Source organism: Capra hircus, chromosome 11, assembly GCF_001704415.2.
Source record: "Capra hircus breed San Clemente chromosome 11, ASM170441v1, whole genome shotgun sequence".
Taxonomy (NCBI): Eukaryota; Metazoa; Chordata; class Mammalia; order Artiodactyla; family Bovidae; genus Capra; species Capra hircus.
In genome coordinates, this window is record NC_030818.1 from 36,923,322 (window position 1) to 36,944,725 (window position 21,404).

General features: G+C 46.8%; 1 protein-coding gene across 4 annotated transcripts in view; it reads left to right on the forward strand.

The window, feature by feature from the left end:
- Positions 1-21,404, forward strand: part of SPTBN1 (spectrin beta, non-erythrocytic 1) — a 210,708-nt gene that overhangs the window by 136,183 nt on the left and 53,121 nt on the right. For all 4 annotated transcript variants that reach the window (XM_018055241.1, XM_018055242.1, XM_018055243.1 and 1 more), the window contains 2 exons: positions 7,098-7,249; positions 18,169-18,342. In XM_018055241.1, coding sequence (XP_017910730.1) covers positions 7,098-7,249; positions 18,169-18,342 — 326 coding nt within the window. The remainder of the gene's footprint in view (positions 1-7,097; positions 7,250-18,168; positions 18,343-21,404) is intronic.

Consider the following 21,404-nt stretch of genomic DNA (forward strand, 5'->3'; position numbering starts at 1 on the left):
TACCACTGTTTGGAGGAGACAATTCTGGATGTTTAAGAAGGATAGTAAAGGCAAGGGATTTCAGTAACTGTTGGATGATGGAGCCTGAACCCATCCTTACTATAGTGGGTTTTACCTTTCAAACACCCAAAAAATACATTGCTGAGGTCATCCTCATGGCAGCTGTACTGCTTTGTAATATTTTTTGTTATTTTTAACTTTCCATGTAGTTTCCCCAGCTAGGCTTTCAGTTCATCAAGGGCAAGTCTTAGAGAATTCTGTATGAAGTATGCACCTTGTAAATACTGGAGCTTATTAATACTCTCCATTTCAGATGAGTCCTTACTCAGCTTGCTGTACAGTATTGTTGATTTAAGTAGCTACCTGTGGGATGTATTCATGGAATGATTGTCTTGTCTCCTTTTGATTTCTGCTTCCATTCTGTACCTCATTTCCTTCTCTGAACCCAAGTCTATACCTAACTTGACTGTGTGTTTATATGGAGAAAAATTACATGGTTGCCAACTCTTGCTTAAGATAGGTGACTGTCTTAGCACACCTGAGGAAGATGCTGATAGAAAGCACTGGGTTACACCAACAGGTTCTGACTGTTTGAAAAGTAGAAGAAAGATTTTCCCTCTTTCAGTCAGGTATAAATTCAGTCATTGAGAGAATAATAAATGGAGTCATTTGTCAGTCCTTGTTTCTGTGTTTCCCTTATTTTTCCATCCAGAGATGGTTTCATGCCTCCAGGCCTTTCTTCATCCCTGGCTGCCATCCATCCCATTCCATAGCTGGAGCTGAAGCATATGGTGAATATGGTTATGTTTAGCTTTCTGTACAGAGGGTGTTGTGGAAAGATACTGTACAATCATTTCCATAACACAATGCCCTTCTGTTCATCAAAGCTATTTCTATAACCTGTAGCTTAACTCGTGCTAACACAGTGTTCATTTTTCCAGTTAGAGTCAGTTCTCCAGAGTAAGTTAGTTTTAAAAAGTGTTCCAGCCTTCCAATACTGATAATAGTTATTCCTTAAAAAGAAAGTCAGTTTTGTGCTTCTAGAAGAGGATGATGAAGAGTATATTCACAGCCCTTTGGTTGAAATTAAGCAAGTATATTTCTCTGTTCTACATATCTCATCCTCTTTCTGTGGGACGTCTTCTGAAAATTTCAGATTAGGCTATAGTCCATGGGGTTAGAAAGAGTTGGACACGACTGAGCAGCTAAGCACGTACACAGCCACACACACATACACATCAAAAACAAAAGACAGTGAGTCTAGATACTCAGAGGAAAAGATCCTAATCCTTCTTAACCTAAACAGTGGAAGAGATAGAATGACACCTAAGGACACCCAGTACAGTCAGTGTCACTGGTGGCTGGTGACACTGAACAGCCCACCATCCCCCAAGCCTTGGGCTTTGCTGGAGAGCACGCTGGTGTCCCACGTCCCTGACCAAGTTAGTCTTCTGAGTTAGTGAGCTTTGAGAAAGTGTAAATTATTGTTCAGTGGCATGATAGTGTCATCTTGTAAAATTCTGTTTTCAGGAAAGAGCGCCATGCTAGAATGTCACATGTAATTCACCCCTTCCAATCAGAGGCCAATGCAGATGTTGCTACTCACTCAAGGTTGGGTTTCTTATTTGCTTCCCAGTGGTCCTCACTGACCTGATGGTTGGCTAGTTCATGTCTGAGCCTCTGGAGCTAAGAAGACTTAGCTGGTTGGATCTTCGTGTTTGGAACTGCTTTTCAGTTCTAGGTTCTCAGGGTTCCACGGTAGAATGTGTGGTCCTGGCAAACTTACTTTTGAGAGCAGCCTTACTAGTCGTTTCTGACTGCCAACCCCTGCACCTACACACTGACCACCTCACCAGACTCTTTTTCTCCCTCAGAGGGCTAGGGCTTCATTTTGCCCTTTCCTCATGTGGTTCCCCACTTTTCTTGTATCTGAGGGTTGCACCTGATATGTTTGTTGCCATTTAGTCACTCTTTTGTGACCCCATGGACTGTAGCCTGCTAGACTCCTGTCCATGGGATTCTCCAGGCAAGAATACTGGAGTGTGTCTTGCCCTTCTCCAGGGGATCTTCCCCACCCAGGGATCAAAGATCCCCACTTTAATGCTTCTGGACTGCTGGTGCTGTGGCTGCTTCAAGTCTGAACTTGTATTGGTAGGTGTGTGGTGATATTTAGGTTGCCAAGAGATGGTCAAGTCTTCAGGTGCCATCTTGAGTTTCAATCTGTGCACCACATTGTGACTGTCATGCAAAAAGGGATCAGTGAGGAGTGTTCAGACCTGAAGGCTTTTACGTGAAGGAGTGAGGAGATCTATTTTCCATAGCATCAGAGGTGGAGCAGGCGTCCTCGGCAGGCCACAGAGCCATCTAGTCTTGATGAAGACAGCACCCCAACAGTTGGAGCTGCTCAGTGATGGAGTGGACCCTTTAACAAAGTATAAACTTGGATTACGATGGTGAGATTAGGGTGATTCATGGTATTACCATTGAAACGTGTTTTTTTGAATGTTGTGGTAGAGGCATCATTGCATAGTGATTGAGAACTGGGCTTTGGAGCCAGACTGCCTTGGAGAGTTAATAGGGCCCGCGTCATGGAATAGTTAGGGGAGTAAAGCACACATATTGGTACCAGGGATACGGTAAGTATGTGGTGAATGGTATTGTTATTTTAAAGAGAAAGAACAAGTTTTCTTTCTGTACAACTATTAGCCTCCTGCTCTACTGTATACACACAGTTCCCCCTTTAAAAAAAATTTTTTTTAATAGCTGGTCCAGGTGCAGTAGAAGGGAGTTTTTGCTTTTGAAAGAAAGTTGACTCAGGGACTGCCCCGATGGTCCGGGACTTTGCCTTCCAATGCAGGGGGTGCGGGTTTGATCCCTGGCCAATTAAAAAATAAAACAGAAGCAATACTGTAACAAATTCAGTAAAGACTTAAAGGAAGAAAAGAAAGTTGATTCAGATGACCTGCAAGGCCTTGTTCTACCCTGAGATATGATTCCATGATCCTTGGTAAGTTACTTGAATGGTTGGAATTGTTGAACAGGCTACTTTGCTGGGAAAGGGAGAGGGTGAGAGAAAAGTGTAAGAGTTAGAACATGCCAGGCACTTTGATGTCCTCTCATTGAATGCCAGAACCACCTTTAGGTTAGTCCCTCTGCGTAAGCATAAGGCCAGAGGTGAAGGGCAAGCATAGCTGAAATACATTCACAGGGAGCAGTTATGGGGTACCTGTTCCTTGCAGACACCACTGCTGAGTTTGGGGCGGGGATGGATGGGAATTTGCCACAATGTCAGGCTCCTCAGGGTGAATTCTTAGGTGGAGATATAGGCATGATTTGGATTAACAGCAGTATGTGGCCTTGAAAGGGCAAAGAAGGGTGCAGATGGCAGAGCGGACAGAAATGCCCATGTTACACTGACTGCCACTAAGCCCACTGTCTGTCCTACCGTGCCAGAAAGTGGCAGCTCTTTGTGGAATTGAATGAGCCTGAGAGCAGGGAGTTCTGTTGCCATCAGCCAACAGGCACACCATCCAGGTCAAAAAGCCTTGGATGTGGGCAGAGGGAGTAATAAATGAATACCCCAGCTGGGGTATCTTAATGTCAGCTTCAGTTGGTGTAAGCCCAGAGGTCTAAACCAGGATTTCTCAACCCAGCTCAGGCACCGCTATCATTTGGGGCTGGATAGTTCCTTGTTGCAGGGTCTGCCGTGTGCCCTGGAGGATGTTTAAAAGCATCTCTTACCTTCCACCCACTCAATTCCCGACATCACCTTATGTGCTCTGAGGAGCAGAGTGGCCCCCAGTTGAGAACCACTGGTCTAAATAAGCAGATCAAGTGGAGCTTATAAGGGCTCCCTTTTCCAGAGCTGCTCCTACTTGTAGAACTAGAAGTAGGCACTCTTTTTCTCTGGTGCTCCAGCTGCCTCCTTACTTAGCTCAGGCCCAGCGAAAGCAGTTTGAAGTGGGGAACATGCCTCTGAACTGTCTTCCATTGTCTGCCTCTAGGGCTCCCAGCTCCTCCTTGGGCAGGCGTCTGGCCAGATCTGCCCCGGCCTTGCTGGGTTGGGAGTGCAGGGGTGATGTCATTGTGCCTTCCTGGGAAGGGCAGAACAAAGGATGGAGTCCCCAAAGACAGCAGGCCTCATCCTCAGCTGGCCTGCTGGGGAGATTTTTTTCCCCCCTCCCTTTCCCTCCTTCCGGCTTCAGAAGTGTTTGTTTTTCACCAAGTACTCCATTGTAAGAGGACACGCTAAGCCAGCCCGGCTCTGTGTCTCTCGGCTGAGCCCATTTCCTTCCCCTCATGTGTCGTAAGGGCATTGGTTCTGGACCAGTCCCTGGATGGAATCTTCCATGCCTTTTCCAGTGAGTGGTGCAAGCCTGAGGAACTTGAACCCTCTGGTTTTTCTAGCATGCTCACGCCACGCAGAGCTTGCTCTTGAGGCTGGAGGCAGAGGAGAGAGCGAGATGTGGGAGAGAGGGCTGGAGAGCAAGTTCTCCTCCTTTTTGTTTAGATTTGGTCTTGAACTGATCTTTCTCCTCTTCTTTTCCCACTTCTTCCTGGAGGTCCTGAGGACCACAGCCACCCTGGAGAGCCTTCCCCTCACAGAGCCTCGCCCTCTTCTCTTTGCGCTCAGCTCCCTCTGTTCCATCCCCCTGTGACCTCATTGTTTGCATCTTCCCAAGGACGAGGGTTGGGGTTGGGCTCTGACTCCTCAGGACAGGGTGCTGTAGGGATGGTTGACTGTCTCTGGAAGGAGATCCTCGGAGTCTCCTCGTAAAGGAACCTCTCCATTCAGAACCTGAAAGAAGCCAGAGGTGTTTCTATAAGGTGAGGTTCACCCGAAGGAGTGACAGTTGGCTGGGGACACATGTGGTATTGTTTATTTAGGAATAACTTTATTCAAGCAGTTTTTCATTTCCATCTTGTTCCCATGAGAGGCTGGGTGTGGTAGTGGAACCCCAGACCCTTTAATTACAGCCTAGGATACCATCAAGAGCTTTATTAAAGACATTTCCAACCATGTAGCACATAAAAGATATATAATTTAGAAAGAAATTAGCTGACCCTGAACACCTCTGAACCACAAGTCACTCTCCATCTGTGGCATGCCCCTAGGGGAAGCCTCATGTGTCTGTGTGCTCTGCTCTGGACCTACTCTTGCAGAACAGCCAACCTAAGGCCAAAAACTGCAGCTCCCATGTCTCTGTTGTAAAGATACCAGCCATCAGGATGATTATGTGATTAATAATGCATGGGGGCTTTTCTCTGCCACCGATCATGATGTTACTGGCGCAGCTCCTTTTTCACTCTCCACTCTGGCCCTCACTGCATTTTTCCTTGTTCCCTCAGTCCTGCCCTCTTTGATCTTTTGTCTGTTTTCAGTAGGCCTTTGTTGTGGGGGAAGGCCCTCTTTTCCTCTGGTGGGCTGTTCTCTCAGGGGAGGTTGGGGCCAGGCGAGCTGTTGGCTGCACAGGTGGGCAGCTGTCTTGGAAGGTGCCCCGGTGGCCTCACCTGCCTGGTTGGCAGCAATAAAGGCTCATCTCTTGTCTCTGTCTCAGATGGTAAAAAATAGGCCTGCAGTGCAAAAGACCCAGGCTTAATCCCTCAGTCAGGAAGATCCCCTGGAGAAGGAAATGGCAACCCACGCCAGTATTCTTGCCTGGAGAATCCCGTGGACAGAGGAGCCTGGTGGGCTATAGTCCATGGAGTTGCAAAGAGTTGGACACGACTGAGTGATTCACATAGACTTGTCTCTGTCTAGCTTCCTCCCTGTGATGGTTGGAGGCCTTAGCAGAACCTTCCAGGCAGATATTCCCAGGGCCCCCTGGCCATCCTGGGAACCCAGAACAAGCAGGCCGCCAAGTACACACCTCATCAGCAGGGCTGCTGTTCACTTGTCACTCAGTGGTGCAGAAATACCTAAAACGTTGCTGGGGTCTCCTCCCTTTCTTGTAGTTTTTTCTTGGTGGGCTTGGGCCGCACACGGGAAAGAGGAAGTCTTGGGTCCTTTCAGGACAAATTCATGCTGATGGCGGTGGGGTGAGTATGTGATTAGAGGATAGCTTGGTAGAGAACAGTTGGAGTTTGAGTTGGTGGGCCCGGGCACACTCTGTGGCTCTCTACTGAGCTTGGTAGAGTATAGTCAAGGAGTTTGAATTGGTGGCCTGGGCACACTCTGTAGCTCTCCATTGAAGAGCTGTAATGGCCTGCATTTAAAACACTCTGCAGAGCAAAGAGATGGGAAGCCTGTTTGTATGGGGTATGAAGGGCCTGTTCTAGGCAGTTGGGTCTAGAGTTTCTGGCTTTGGCTTGGACAGACTGGTCGCTGAGGCTTAAAAAGCTTAATCCTGTTTCCTTCATGATTTAGATGTACAACCACCCCACTTTAGACCGTAAACCAGCAGTGGCCTTTTCCACGAACACTCGAAGCTTGGAAATGATGGTCGTCCACTCACTCTACGGAAGGGGACACTGAGCCCAGGGTCTCAGCACATATTTGACAAAGTCTCCTCAGGCCCATGCCCTGCTCTCCCCAGGCTCAGCCAGCGCTCCTGGTACTCTGCCACATTGCCCACCATTTTCTCTGTTGTTCACTGAACATCCAGTTAAGCAGGCGAAAGGGTCAGATCAAGGTCACGGGCGAGTTTGTCTTGTCTGGTGATGCCTGATCCCTTGTACACGAGGGACGCAGTTGCTAGCCGTCTGCTGAGCCTTTCTGCCCCGTGTCCTTCGGCACACTGTGCGCTTCTCCTACACTTGCCTTTGGAGGAGTGACCACTGTGACACACACGTTAGAAACTTCAGCCAAGTATTGTGCAATCGGGCAGGACTGCCCACCATGGCCGTCCATATCCTGCTGCCTCCTCAGCAGAGAGGGGGGAAAATGAAGTGCGTGCAAGCGAAGGATGCTCTGCTGGCGGTTATGCTTAGGCGCTCAGACAGTCGAGGGCTGTCCAGTTCTTCTGTTCCCGAGTTGTTGACTTTGAGGTTCGTTACGGTTGAGCTTTGCTCTTCTTCCTTTGGCGGGCATCTCCTGCCCCTCACCCACCACCCCCAGGCTGTGATTGGTGGTAAAGCAAGTTCTCCTCTGCTTACAGATGAACGTGAAGCTGTGCAAAAGAAGACCTTCACCAAGTGGGTCAACTCCCACCTTGCCCGGGTGTCCTGCCGGATCACAGATCTGTACACTGACCTTCGGGATGGACGGATGCTCATCAAGCTACTGGAGGTCCTCTCTGGAGAGAGGCTGGTAAGGGGGGATGGGGGGTGGCGGCTGTGAAGCGTCCTGTACCATAGGTGGAGAAATGTTTTTGAAAAATCAAGTCTGGGCTTGTCTCTTGTAGATTTATGCGGTTAATGACTGATACTTGTGAGGCGCAGAGGCTTGATGAGTGTGATGAGCACAGTGGGGAAAGCTCCAGGGTAGTGTTCTGAATCTGGATGATTTTCTTGGACTGTAATGAAGTGGCCTCGTTCTGGATATTGGCAAAGTTACTGTCTTTGGTCAGAAAGATCCTGCCTGGTGTCCCCTGTTAAACAGCATGATGCTGGAAATTTAAGGACCAGTCTTAGGCGCTGGCTTCCGGGATGAATCTGTATCCCTTGAGATCATGGAATAATTCTGAACGTGCGTCTTAGTGATTCTCTGGAAAATCTGAGATGCCACTTTAAGGTAGCAGGAACTGAGTTCAGTAGTCTCTGGTGTTTTTTTGTTTCTTCCACGCATACTTTTTATTCTGGGCTGGAGGGAGAGGCTGATGTTTTGTCTCCTTGGAAACGTGGAGCTTCTGATGAACTCACTCAGCCTTTTTGGGCAGAGGAGTTGTCAGCCTATTGTGAAAATGTTCTCCCCATTCTGTTTCCCCAGAGCTCCCACCACTGTCTCCGATATGACTTTTGTTTGTGAACCTTAGACCCAAGAATCTTAATGCAGTCATTGTAACTGGCTCAACAGGTTTTGTCTGGCCTCGGTGTAGAGATGGATGCCGTCTTCTACCAGAGCATAGACAGTTCCATAGGTGGCGGTGGGGCCAAGCCAAAGGCTGACGCCCAGGGATCAAGCCCACATCTGTAGTGACATCACCAGGAAAATATGATGCTGGTGGTTGGCAGGGCTGCCAGAAAGCCTTATTTTTAACTTGATCTCCACCCTGCAACTTGACAGCCGCAGTGGGTCTGTATGCAGGCCAACCCACACACCTCTAACCATAGGCAGAGGTTGTCCCCTGTCCTAACATTATCCCACAGACAGAATTGCTTCTTTGAGCCCGGGTAGTAATGGTCAGGTTTCTGTCTCCCGACCCCTCCGTTCAGAAACAGGGTCTCCAAAAGAGAGCAAAGCCCCGTCTCTTCTCCAGCACCTCTGGTCCACGTTCTTTGTTCCTGAGCATGCACGTCTTGCTGCCTCATTTTCTTTAAGAGGTTATGGGTCAAACTGGACAAGCCAAACAGACAAAGGAGGCTCCTGCCTCCATGGCCGTGATGCCTCCTTGAAAGCAGTCTGTGAGGTGGGAGTGGGGGCAGTGGGTTCACACGGGGAGGGCTGGTCATTTAGTGCATTTTGGTTTGTTTTTTGACAGTCTAGACCAGAAATATTGTGATATGTACCTTTAAATATAATTTTTGTAACCAGACTTTCTCACCAACACTACCCCCTTCCCCTATTTTTCCCTCTTAATGTTTAACCGAGTGTAATTGTCTGTTGATTTGGGGTGGGGGGAATGATGTTTTGAAAGTAGCTAAAAAAATCATTAAAGGTTATGTGAAAATTAGTTTGAACATTTATTTTTGTCCCAGTACGGTCTCATGGGGAGCAAATGGTTCACCCTGGAAGGCCTGTAGTTCTTTTATACCAAAAAGATTGTTGTCTGTGATAATGTCCACATAATAAATGGGGTCAAGCCCATTGCCCTTCATTCTGAACAGGGCAACAAAAATATGAGAAGAAAAAAGCAGCCAACAAAGCATAATTCTTGGTTGTTTGTAGAAACCTCCCACTCCTGTCTTTATTTGCTGCCAGCAGGATATATATTTTCTTTTTTTTCTTTTGCAGTGACCTAGAGGCCTGGGAGAGCAGGGGTGAAGGAACACAAGGGGGCTGCTGTCTGCGTCCCCTCAGGCAGTCAGGGGCAGAGGTTGTCTTTAGCAGTGCCTTGCCACTTCGTAAAACCCCAAGTGCCTTGGCTTGTTTTACTGTCCATTCCTCCCAGCCAACTCTGACTGTTGGTTGGGGAGTCTGATCAGTCTTCTTATTCCAAAAGTGAGGATACCATGGGGAGTTCCCTGGTGGTCCAGGTGGCAGGACTCTGAGCTCTCACTAACGAGAGCCCTGGTTCCATCCCTGATCAGGGAGCTGAGATCCTACAGATTGTACCACAAGGCCAAAAAAAAAAAAAAAAGAATGTTAAAAAAAAAAAAAAAAGTCAGGACACCATAGATAGGCTTTCCTAGTGGCTCAGGTGACACAGAATCTGCCAGCATGCAGGAGACCCAGGTTTGATCCCTTGGTTGGGGAGATCTTCTGGAGAAGGGCATGGCAACCCTCTCTAGTTTTCTTGCCAAGAGAAGTCCATGGATAGAGGATCCTGGCAGGCTACAGTCCATGGGATCAGGAAAGAGTCAGACATGACTGAGTGACTAACACCATTGAAAGAGCGAGCTACAACTCTTATTCATTTGTACTGGAGATTTTTGGCTCTTTCGGCCCTGTGGCTTATCTGATTCATGGAGTCTTCTGGAAAAGACACAAACCACACTCTGCTGTTGGCCGCAGATGCTGCCAGGGACTCGCGTGAGAGATGCTCCCCAAGGAAGAGAAGATTCATCTGTGAGGGCTTGCCCCAAACAATTCTTGAATCTACAGATTCCAAAATGAGCGCTATTGCTAGAACTTCCAGGCCTAGGTAAATTAATGTCCACAGATAAATGTGTGTCATCAGATAACATTCAGTCAGCTCTGGGCTTTCTGCACCAGTGGTCCAAATCCCTGGGCTACACAAACATTTGCAGTCCACCTGCAGCTGTGTCTCCAGCGGCATTTCAGCACAAGCACGCACCACCAACTTGGCAGCATGTAGGAGATAGATGTTTGAGGGACTGGAGTATCTAAATTTATTTTATTAGCAGATTCTTGGAGCCAGCTCATCCTTCTTCACAGAGGAGGAAGTTTTTCTGGATTTTTTTACCGCACAAAGTTCAAAAAAACAGATTCGCTTAATGACCCCACCCTGCATTTCGACTTAATAAAATCTGGATTAGATACGAGCAGGTTTAGGTTCGATGTTGGAGTTATCAAGACACTTGATTCTTAAGTACTGTGGGACATGAGAAGGCAGGAATCTCCCCCACCCACCCCTAGTCCTGACTTGGGTTGGCTCCATGTTGCTGTCTTTGCCCCAAGGTGTGTTAGCTCATGGGGAAGTGAGGAATCTCTGAGGCTGAGCCCGGAAGCTGCTGCAGACTGGAATTGGGTTGATGACAAAACCATTCCTTTCCAGTGTGTTACTCTGAAATTACCATGGACTATAACTTCATAAATATCTGACTTTAAAGTTCCATAAAGATTATAGACCACCCCTTACATATATACAATGGAATATTACTTATCCCATTATAAAGGATGAAATAATGCCGTTTGCAGCAACATGGATGGACCCGGAGAGTGTCATACTGAGTGAAGTAAGTCAGACAGAAAAGTAGAAATATTGTATGACATCCCTTATTTAAGGAATCTAAAAGGAAATGGTACAAATGAACTTACAAAATAGAAAGAGACTTCACAGACTTAGAAAACGAACTTATGGTTGTCAGGGAGAAGGGACAGTTAGGGAGTTTGGAATGGACATGTACACACTGCCGTATTCTAAATGGATAACCAACAAGGACCTACTGTATAGCACATGGAACTCTGCTCAGTGTTATGTGGCAGCCTGGATGGGAGGGGTGTTTGGGGAAGAATGGATACATGGATAGGTATGGCTGAGTCCCTTCACTGTTCACCTGAAACTATCACAGCATTGTTTATCAGCTGTACCCTAATGCAAAACAAAAAGTTAAAATATAAAGAAGGCCCCCCCAAAAGAAGATAGACCGCCTTTGACTTTGGCGTCAACTGACCAGATAGACGTGGTGAGCACAGAACCTGTGCTGGTCACTTTGTCATTAGTTGCAAGTCCCAAAGCCAGAATAGAAATGGGACTTGATGGGTTAGGGTTCTGTGACCCACTGATATTTGGAAGGAGTGAGGCCTCTGGACTTTGGGACTGAAGTAGAGCCCACAGGTCCTGTGGCTGGCCTGTGCCCCCTTCCCTCTGTGGGCCTCAGCGTGAAGAATGGTTCTGTGTGAGATGGTTTCCTGCCTTGCTCCTGCCAGACTGAGCCCTCTCCTCTGATCGAGAGGACAAGGTTTTCTGAACACCTCTACTCTCCCCCAGCTCCCACCGTTACCAATAACAGGTATCACTGATTTCTGCTTGCCTGTTGTTTTCCTAGTATTCTGTCGTCTTATTCTGTTAATCAATCTCAAACAAAAACAGGATTTTTTTTTAAACCACCGTTAATTCCAAAACAGGCTGAACTAGATGGAGAAGATAGACTTACCATGAGATTTACTAAGCCTTAAATAAATCCCATGTTGAACTACCCTGAGTGCATTTTATATAAAACCTTTGTTAGGAGAACCGTGCTGGCATGTATTGTTGTAGAGATAGGATTTTATGGACTGGCCACAGAACCTGCCTGTTTTTTATATCTCTTCTGAGGGAGAATTTGCTTTTGTTCTAAACAACCAGCCAGAGAAGAATGTCCCTGTTAAATTCAGGTCTAATTGCACAGATACGAAAAATGAATTAATAGTTACAGGTAATAATAATACCATATGATAAAGAGCTGAGTGAATGGCCCCAAAGCACTAGAATTCAGAAGAGGAAGTGGGCCTTCTAGATGGAGTGTCAAGAAACCCTACCTGGTGGATGGGGTTGCAACTGGATTCAAGAGGACAGGCTCAGGTGAGGATGGACGTAGAATAGAGGGGTTGTGTGTCAGCGTGAGGAAGAGTGAAGAGAGCACTTGGGGTGGCCATCAGGAGGAAACTGGTGTAGGAAGAGCATCCTGGCTAAATTGGAGTTTGCTTTCAGAAGGAGTGATGACAGTCAGTCACTTTCAGTGTTTCTGTCACACACATAATCTGTTTAATTCTCACAGTCTGATGAAGTGGACTTTAGAGAAGAAGCAGTATCGCCACTGAGGAATATAACTTAAATTCCAGCCACTCTCCTGTATTGTAGGCCCCTCCTTTCTCATTGAGCCCTACTGAAAGAGAAGATTGTCTTGGGGAGTGGGTCCCCACCAGGAACAAAATGGGCAGGAATTAATGAGATGTGGTATGTTGCTTCCCCTTTAATTTTAGTTGGGCAAGAATCACTTTATACTATTCTTAAAGCTCAAGAGTGTGATGTGTAGGGAGGTGTTTGGGGACTTAATGTGAAATAAGTTTGACTGTTGTATCAGAGGAGATTTTGGAATTAGTGTTTCCATCCTCCTCTCTGTATTAAGTAGAGGCACGCATGTGTGGGTAGCAAACATTGATTTTTGATTAAAAGGCAAAGACATAAGCAAGTGTCCGTCACTCTGGCACACTGTGACCTGAAGTGTCCTTTTGTCTATTTCTTCTTCACCTAAATGAGAGATGAGCAGGCACTTTAGAATTTACCTCGTGTGTTCGTGAGTCCTTCACCCTCCAGCTCACAGACTGTGTTTTATAGCTGGAAGAGACTAGGGGCCTGGAAGCTAGAGCCCTTGATTTCACAGATGCTGTAACAGAGTAAGCACCCAGCAAAGCCATCCAGCTGGTGTTCGGCAGTCAGCTTCTCCTAGCTCCCAGGATGGCCTTCTGTCCCCCTGCAGCCCTGGAGATTGCTCCAGGTGGCTTCAAGGTGGCTTTGGACACACAGGGAGAAAAGTCAGAGGGAGCGGGGCTTAGCAGGGTGGAAGAGTGGCCCACCTCCCTGGGTCCTCCCAAAATCCCCTGCCAGGAGTCCTCCTTCAGGTCATCCTCCTCTATTCAGGGAGGCTAAAAATAGCTCCAGGAAACGTTTGCTTTGTCTTTCCCATCTCTAGGCTCTGACGAAAACCCTGCCATTGTAATCACTCCACCATTCTGCAAACCCGGATGTCCCACAGCGTGTAACTGGTCTAAACTCAAGGCTGAGTCCACCATGGACCTGGAGGGGCCATCCAGCTCCCTTTTCCCTTTCTAAGGCGAATTTGCCCAGGACCACCCCACTTCTCAGGGGTGGATTACCTTGTCAGTTGCTAGAGGTTGGTTACTTAGCCCTGTCATTCCCACTCCTTTGGAGCTGGAAAGATGATGGGTCTGGAGGCGGCCCAGATGGGTTGGAGTTGTGGTTGATAAAGATTTGGGACCAGAAGGGACTAAGGAAGGGAAACAGGAAACGTTACCACAAAGCAGAGGAACACGGCCCTGGTGTGGAAGAGCAGGAACCCTTGTTAGGATTTAAAGGAGGAGCCATAAATACAGGCATTTCCTCAGAGGAACCCAGGCCTGCAGAGCACCCCCCTTTGTTTGAGTTGCACGCGAGTCTGGTATTGATCCTCGACTCCACATTCATGGCATCTCAAACTGCCCCATCAGAAAGGACAGCAGAGGGCAGAAATGCGCATATTGCCGTGGGAACGGGCCTTAGTCACACTGGGAATTTGACAATAATTAATGGAGACAAGACAGGGAAGGTTCCTCCTCTTGGCAGAAAGAGCCACTCTTGGGGCAAGGCTTCAGAAAGTGTTTATTACTGAGAGAGCCACCCCTCCCCTGGATCCTTTGTGTTCAGTTTTCTCCATTGTTATCTCTTCTTTTGAGAAGGTGGAAATTGAATAAAGTAAAAATAGCTCTTCTGAAAAAAAAAAAAAAAAAAAGGAAAACTGCCAGATGGGGACCCGAGCCTCGTTATTTCCTTTCACATACTAATGTGTTTGTACCGCACTTGGTTCCCAGTGTAGCCTGAAGGGGGCACGTTATGGAATCCCAGCTCAGCACTCCAGCCAGCCATGCCATCACCTCACCCCTCTAAACAGATGTGTTCTCATCTGTACAATGACAAGAATAATAATTATTATTACTATGTAGTGTTAGTGTGAAGATTAAATGTGATAAGATAGAAACCACCTAACAGGTTAACACAGTTGCCCAGAAAATGGCAGCTAAGAATTCTTAGATATTGAGAGCTTTGCTGTTTTCGTGACCTAATATATGTTTCTGCGTGTAGGTCTGTGCAATCATTAACCCTTCTAAAATTAATTCCCTGTGATGATTCTCCCTAAACCTTCCGGAATACCATTTAAAGTATTAAAACACTTCAGCGACCTTCTCTGAACACGTCTTAGGAGTTGCTATTCTTGAGTTTTAGTCTTAATTCCTACCCCTCCTCCTTGTGACACCAGTATATCATCTAACCTTGCCACATCTGGTTTGTTCTTTTGGTTTAAAGGAGATTGATGTGCCACTGAAGCTGAGTGACTTTCAATTAAGATGAAACGTGGGAAAGTGTTTGAAAAACATGGAGAGAGGTGTAGTGAGGCGATGAAGCAACTTTCACTGCCTAACAGTTAACCTAGCTTGAATTACTAGCTGCACAGCATAATAGTAATATTTAAGCTATCTCTGTAAATCATGCTTTCTAACCTTGTTTCCTAATACACTTTGAATTGCAGAGGTCTTACTATGTCTAGACGCCCCAAGTGTCGAGGTTTGGGTGTCTTCACACCCTTGCCTCTCCCTCCTTCCATCTCCTCTTCCCTCCAGATACCAACTAGTCATAAGTTTTCTCTACCACCATTTCCTTTTATTCCTGTGCAGAGTACCATTTAGGGTGTCAGGATTAGAAGAGTAATATCATTACCACTGTTTGGGGGCACGTTCCATTCTGGTATTAAATTTGTCTTCCAATTGACATGTATCAACTTCTTGGCTCTCAGTGGGAGAGTTCTATCTAGACCCTGAACATTTCCTGTTTGTCTACAGAGAAGTGTGTTATTTCTAAACAATTTGAAATTCAGGTGGGGCATGCTCCCCACCACCAACAACTTTAAGAAGAATTGTTGGGAGGAAAATCCTTGAGGTGCCTCTGTTAGTAGATACATTTTGTGGGTTTGAGAACCCCGTAATGATTAGTTCACCATTTCATTTATGGAGCAGCTCTTTAAGATTATTACTGATATTATCCTCATGTTAGAGGTAGAAGTTGAGAAACAAGGCGCCAATTTGCTAGAAAGTGGAGAAACTGTAACTTAAACTGTGGATATTTTAACAATAGCAGCAGCATTTATACTGAATTGCCCAGCAGAAGCATATTCATGGATCTGGTTTGTTCGTGTTTGATGTTTTAAAAGATGTAATGGCCAGGAGCAGTAGGAAAATTAAAAATAAAACAACTTTAGAGAGAGAAAAGCAGTATATCAACCCCTGCCCAAATCTTGGTTTGACTTTTGTAAGAATTGCAAAAAAATAAAACCTAAGTGGGGTGAGGGGTCTCCTGAAAGTTTTCCATTTCCTCTGACTTTTGGAAATGGGTGAGGTTTGTTTTTTTAACTACCTGAAGAAGTCTAATCATTTACCCAACCGAAGGGGTTTCTCTGCCATCTTTATTTCAGTTCCTTCCCTTGTGTTCCATGCAGTAGTGTTTCTGATGGCTAGTGTTAACCGGAACTTGCGTTTGGGTCAGGGTGAACCACTCTCAGCCCCAACCTGGCATGGCCAGTCAGCATCAGTGTGGGGTCCCTGCCACTTGACGATGGGCTTTTCCAACCTGCAGGAAAGCATTTGGACCCCTCCCATACTTCCCCCTCCCAGACCCCCGCACCCCATATTCATATGGAAATGAACACGCAGTCCACTGGGATTTTGTAGGAGAGAACAGAGGCTTGAGAGGTCTCCTGTGTGTTTGAGGTTGTTTTTCAAGATCACGTCAAAAAAGAACTGTAGTTATGCCTGGAACAGCCTGGGAAGGTCCTGATAGCCCCCAACCTATTCCGTGTCTCGCTGCTCAGATTCTGTCAGATGACAGAACTAAAACAGTTTGGTAGAGAGTTTGATGTCCTTTATTCAAGGGGACACAGTCCATGGGTGGGGCAGTGCTGCCTCACAAGCAGTGGTGGAGCTCTCTTCCCAAGGGAGCAACCCTTGTATGTTCAGGCTCCTTGACAGGTGTTTCTTTCCGGTACAGGCTGACTTAAGTTTGTGATGTGGGCGACCTCTGTTTTGGGAGTCCTGATCCTGGTGGCTCAGACCCTAAAGAATCTGCCTGCAATGTGGGATCTTTGGGTTGGGAAAATCCCCTGGAGGAGGGCATGGCAACCCGCTCCAGTCTTCTTGCCTGATGAATCACATGGACAGAGGAACCTGGTGGGCTGCAGTCCATGGGGTCACAAAGTCAGACAATGGCTGAGCAATGAACACTTTCTCTTGACCTCTTACACAAGTTAACTTTACAAATGCTAATTCCATCCACACTGTTTTTCTCACAATGAGTTAGGATGCAGCCTTTTCTGGCCAGTCAGAGGCGGACTTGGGAGACTGTCTGCCACCGTTAGCACGACATTTGCATCCTTGCCACTCTGCAACTCCAGGCCCAACCTGCACTGTGTGGTCATGGGCTCGCTGGTCAGGGCACAGGCCACGAAGAGGAAGAGGCCTCAGAACAGCCCTGAGAATGCCAGGAGCCCTCCCCCAGAATTTACATGCTTTCTTGGAGGCAGTGAGTCCACACCCCTCAACTTTGGTCCAGTTTCTGCAGGAACCTCACTTGTCCACCTTGACAGGAGGAGAACAGGGGGTCACTGTAGGAACCTTAGATGGAGTCCACCCCCTTTTATGGACATTTTAGATCAGACCTTTTTCTTACCTTGCCAGATTACTCGATTTTGCTGTAACATTGTCAGTTGACCTAACGTAAATCACGGATCCTAGCATTCCTGACATTCCTGGAGTGTAAGTTGTGAGTATAAAGCATCATCCATGCTCCCAAGCCAGTAGTTGGGTTAAAAGTAATAACAGTACATGTGAAGTAACAGCAAAAATGTAAGATATGTGATGAGTTCCTGAACCCTGTGGTCCAGACCATAAATGTGTAGGTTTGGGGGGAAGGGAGGCATCCTAATGACAGTTAAGTGCTTGGAAATGACTTCTAGCAGGAAAGATGTGCCTTGACCTGAACCTCGAAAGGTGGGTGGGGTATGATGCGATGTCTCAGGAGAGAGGATGGCAGCCAGATCGGGTACATCTCTGGGCCAGGATGGGTGTGCGCAACCTGGTGGCCCCTTTGTGGGCTTGTGAGATCACCTCACCTCAGCTCGAGGTGATCTCACCTCGGGAGTGATGGGTGAAAAGAAGGGTAGGAAGCGTGGAGCCAGGCAGTGGAAGCGTGAGCTTGCTCTAGACACATAGGAGGTGATAGTGACCCATTGAAGCTTTTTGAGTATGTATCTTTATCTATTGTTTTGTTTATTTAAAATGTTCACCTTGAAAGGGCCTTTTTAAAATTTTAGTATAACTAAATGAAAGGAACAGACATTTTGGGGTATTCCAATTAGACCACTGTTGTGTTTTCTTTCCTTTATCTTTTCATCAAGTTGCACCCTTTTACTCAACCCCCTCTCTCATCCTCACAAACCACCACTTGAAAATTCTCCTGATTGTATAGCATGTCCTCCCTTTCTCATTTTGAGCCAGCTATAGGAAACAACCCAAACCAGCAGGTGGCAAACCTATTTTTACATTTAAAGCAGCGAGAAAATCCTCAGTCGTGTTCTGCCATGCATCTGCAAAAATTCCATGGACGACAGTGGTAGCTATGAAATTCTCTGTGAAAACTGGGCTCCTTCTTCTCTGAACTTCCAGCTTCCGTGCTCACGTAAATTATGTCGCTTCCATGATAAAACAAACCTCTGAGGAGTGATCGGTTACCATCCCTTAAGTAAACTTTCTCTTTTAAGGCTGTTAGATAAATACTGAATGAACATGTTTTTTTTTAACTTTTTGGTGTGGGTTGGAGAGCGCTGCGTGAATGGGCCTATGTGAACTCTCTGGGCTGTAGCTCTGAGCTGATTTCTGCCCTCCTGGATGATCTGTTTCTACCTTCTGCTCTTCTGTTTTAGCCTAAACCCACCAAGGGACGAATGCGCATCCACTGTCTGGAGAATGTGGACAAGGCCCTTCAGTTCCTGAAGGAGCAGAGAGTCCATCTTGAGAACATGGGGTCCCACGACATCGTGGATGGAAACCACCGGCTGACCCTCGGCCTCATCTGGACCATCATCCTGCGCTTCCAGGTAAGGGACTCGGCCTGGCCACCGGGCCTCCCTGCCGAGAGTGAGCATCCCTGCAAAACTGGGCTCCCCTTCCAAGGGGACCAGAAGGACCAGGTTGAAATGGCATCTCAGAGTCAGGTGTGCTGCACATCATGTTCGGCTGCCCTCTGGGCATGTGGCAGCTGCCATCTCCTCCCTCAGTTTTGCTGCTCCTGAAAGTCTCGACTCTCTTGGCAGTTAAGGGGGTTTCTGAGCCTAGTCTCAGCCCACCACTGGTGTCTGCTACTCAGCTTTCAGGAGCAGAGGTGTAAAGATGTGGTCAACACTAGGTTACTACCAGTAGACTAACTGAACTTTGACAGATCGTGGCATGCATCACAGAATATTTTAGGCGAAGCTGCATAGGATCGTGACATCTGTGTGGGCTGTTTTCACCTTCTCATTCTCCTTCGGGTCTAAGGAAGCAGTTTTTAGGGGAGTGTGCAGAAGCCTTATGCTTGTTTGAATTGACAATTTTGTGGGTTTGTTATACCCCGAGGTAAGATTATAAGTATAGAAACACTCTCAAGGTCATTCTGTCAATTTGCTTCACTTTGTGAGGGGAGGGAAGAGCCTTGCAAGGATCATGAGGCCAGTTAGGGCTGCCACCCTTGCTTCTGACCCCTAAGGAGAAAGCTCAGCCTTTCCTGTCTGTGCGGCAGCTCCATTCTGATGACTGGTTCTTTCTCCAGGCTGTTGCTTCATGCTTCTGCTTTTCAATTAAAAACTGAAATGCAGGAAACGCTTCTTACCTAGCATCAGGTTACTTCGCAAACAAAAGTCCTAACAGTTCTCTCTCCTTGGAGGCTGTTTTCTGTGTTTTCCCTCTTTGTTAAGCCCCTCTGATGAAGCTTGATTGATTTTTTTCTCCCCTAGGTAAATAAAAAGCTCAGCAACAAAGAGCCACAACAGAAATCATATTATATACCTCCCTTTATATTCTTACTAAAATGCTGAAATCACCCTCTAACCCGTTGCTTTCCTTCTCACTTCCCTTGGGATTGGGCTCTAGCTTAGTGGTGTGGGTGGGTATGTGGAAGGAGGCTAGGGGTTTAACCCAGAGCTGTTTAGAGACACTCCCTGAATGGGGGTTCCTAAGCCTGGACCGATAGATCATCTGACCCCTTGGGAAAGCTTTTTACTCACTCAGGCTCCCAGGTTCCAGTCCCCAGTGCTTCTGATTAAATAGGTCTGAATGGAACTGAACTGAGGCCAGGAACCATTGTTGAAGATGACATTATTAATGGAGTGAGTTTATTTTGCAAACAGAACTCTTCTATAGGTTTCTGTCATTTGGTTCCTGAATGATTTGAAAATAGAGTGAACACCATTTAAATTCACTGATCACTGCTCTTGGCCTTAGGCCAACAGAGGTGAAATGAGCAGGCCCTCCTTGAGCCTTGCCTCGATTCCGTAGAGTAAGAAGTTCTATTTCTCTTGCCTTTGGCCTGTAATCAGAGTATGGAAGGGCATCCTTACAATGGCCTCCCTTGACAGCAGGTTGGTGCCCACAGCCCTTGGGTTGTGAATTGGGTTGAGTCACTGACTAATTAATACCCGGCCAGCTTGCCTTTTTCTGTGCTTGAACCTGTAAATGCCGATACGTACTTTCTCCCTTTCCTCTGAGGAAAGAAACACAAGCTTATGTCACTTCGTGGCCTGCGGGGATTGGTGTCTGCCATGCCCCCGCTTCCCGAAGAGCTTTATCAATCTATCCCCTGCTCTGCAAACACTTACTGACTCCTCCCCAGCCAAGGCCCAGCTAACATTCTGCCTCCTCTGTGAGGCTTCCCTACTTATCTGCAGAGACCTCTCTCCCCACCGCTCCCCAGCTCCTGAATGTACAGTCTCATCTTGCATTACGTGTGTGTGTGTGTGTGTGTGTGTGTGTCCCCCGGAGCCCCCAAGGTGCGTGCGTGTGTGTGTGTGTGTCCCGGAGCCCCCAAGGTGCGTGCGTGCGTGTGTGTGTCCGTCCCGGAGCCCCCAAGGTGCGGCCAGCCCTGATGTGTGTGTAGCAGGTGTGCATTAAATACCAATGGTGAGAGACAGGTTTTATGCAGCTTTCCCTTTAAAAGAGTAAAAGATGATGTGAGAAACTGGAATAAAGGTCTTTGAGTTTGCTTAGTCCACATAGGGAGATGTCTTCATTTCAGAAGGGTAGGTTCTGTTTCTGGAAGACCAAGTCTGAAAACAGATTCCATTCATGAGATAGAGGAAAGATGATGGAGGTTAATGTGTAAAATTCCACCTGCTTTCCTGGTTAAGTCTGCGTTTTACCCCTTGAGCAAGGGTTACTCTTGTATACTCTTTGTAGTTTAGAATTTATGCAAACTCAAGACTTCTCTTGGAGAACTTTTTTAGAAGCATAATAATTTCATTTTCTAGGTGTTTTTCCTAGTTGACAGTTTCTAACTTCTTAATCTTACACATCTCTCTGTTTTATCCTCTTCCTACCTCTTTTTCTTAAAAAGAATTCCGAGGTGTGTTTCCAGATTAGATGGAGAGACCTTTGACAGGGGCCAGGACTGGGAAGCTTGGAATGGTTAGAACTGAGAGAGAATGGATGGCCTTCTAGGCCGATACCATTTTCCCCCACTCCGTTCCACATTTTATTAGTATAGTCAAGGAAACTGAAGACAGAAGGGTGTTTAGAGCGTTTGTCTAAAAATCACATAACTGGTAGGCAGCCCATGATCCAAAGAGGTGACATGTAGGTTTCCTTACTAAGAGCCCAGCCCTCCATATTTTGTATTTCTTAAAGTGCACAGCAGTGCTCTGAGATAGCCACTTCTCAGTGGGGAAGCCGAGGAGCTCACCCAAGGACACGAAGTATGTGGGGGAACCTGGATTCAAACCTTGGAAGTCTGACTTTGGTCCCAGTGGACCAGGCTCTACGTCCTGTTGAGAATCAGCAGACTGTGAGTGCCTTACGAATATAGGCTGTCTTAGTCCGTTCAGGTTGCTAAACGAAGTGCCTTAGGCTGGGTTGCTTCCAAGCAATAGACATTTATTGTTTACGGTTCTGGAGGCTGGAAGTCTGGGAC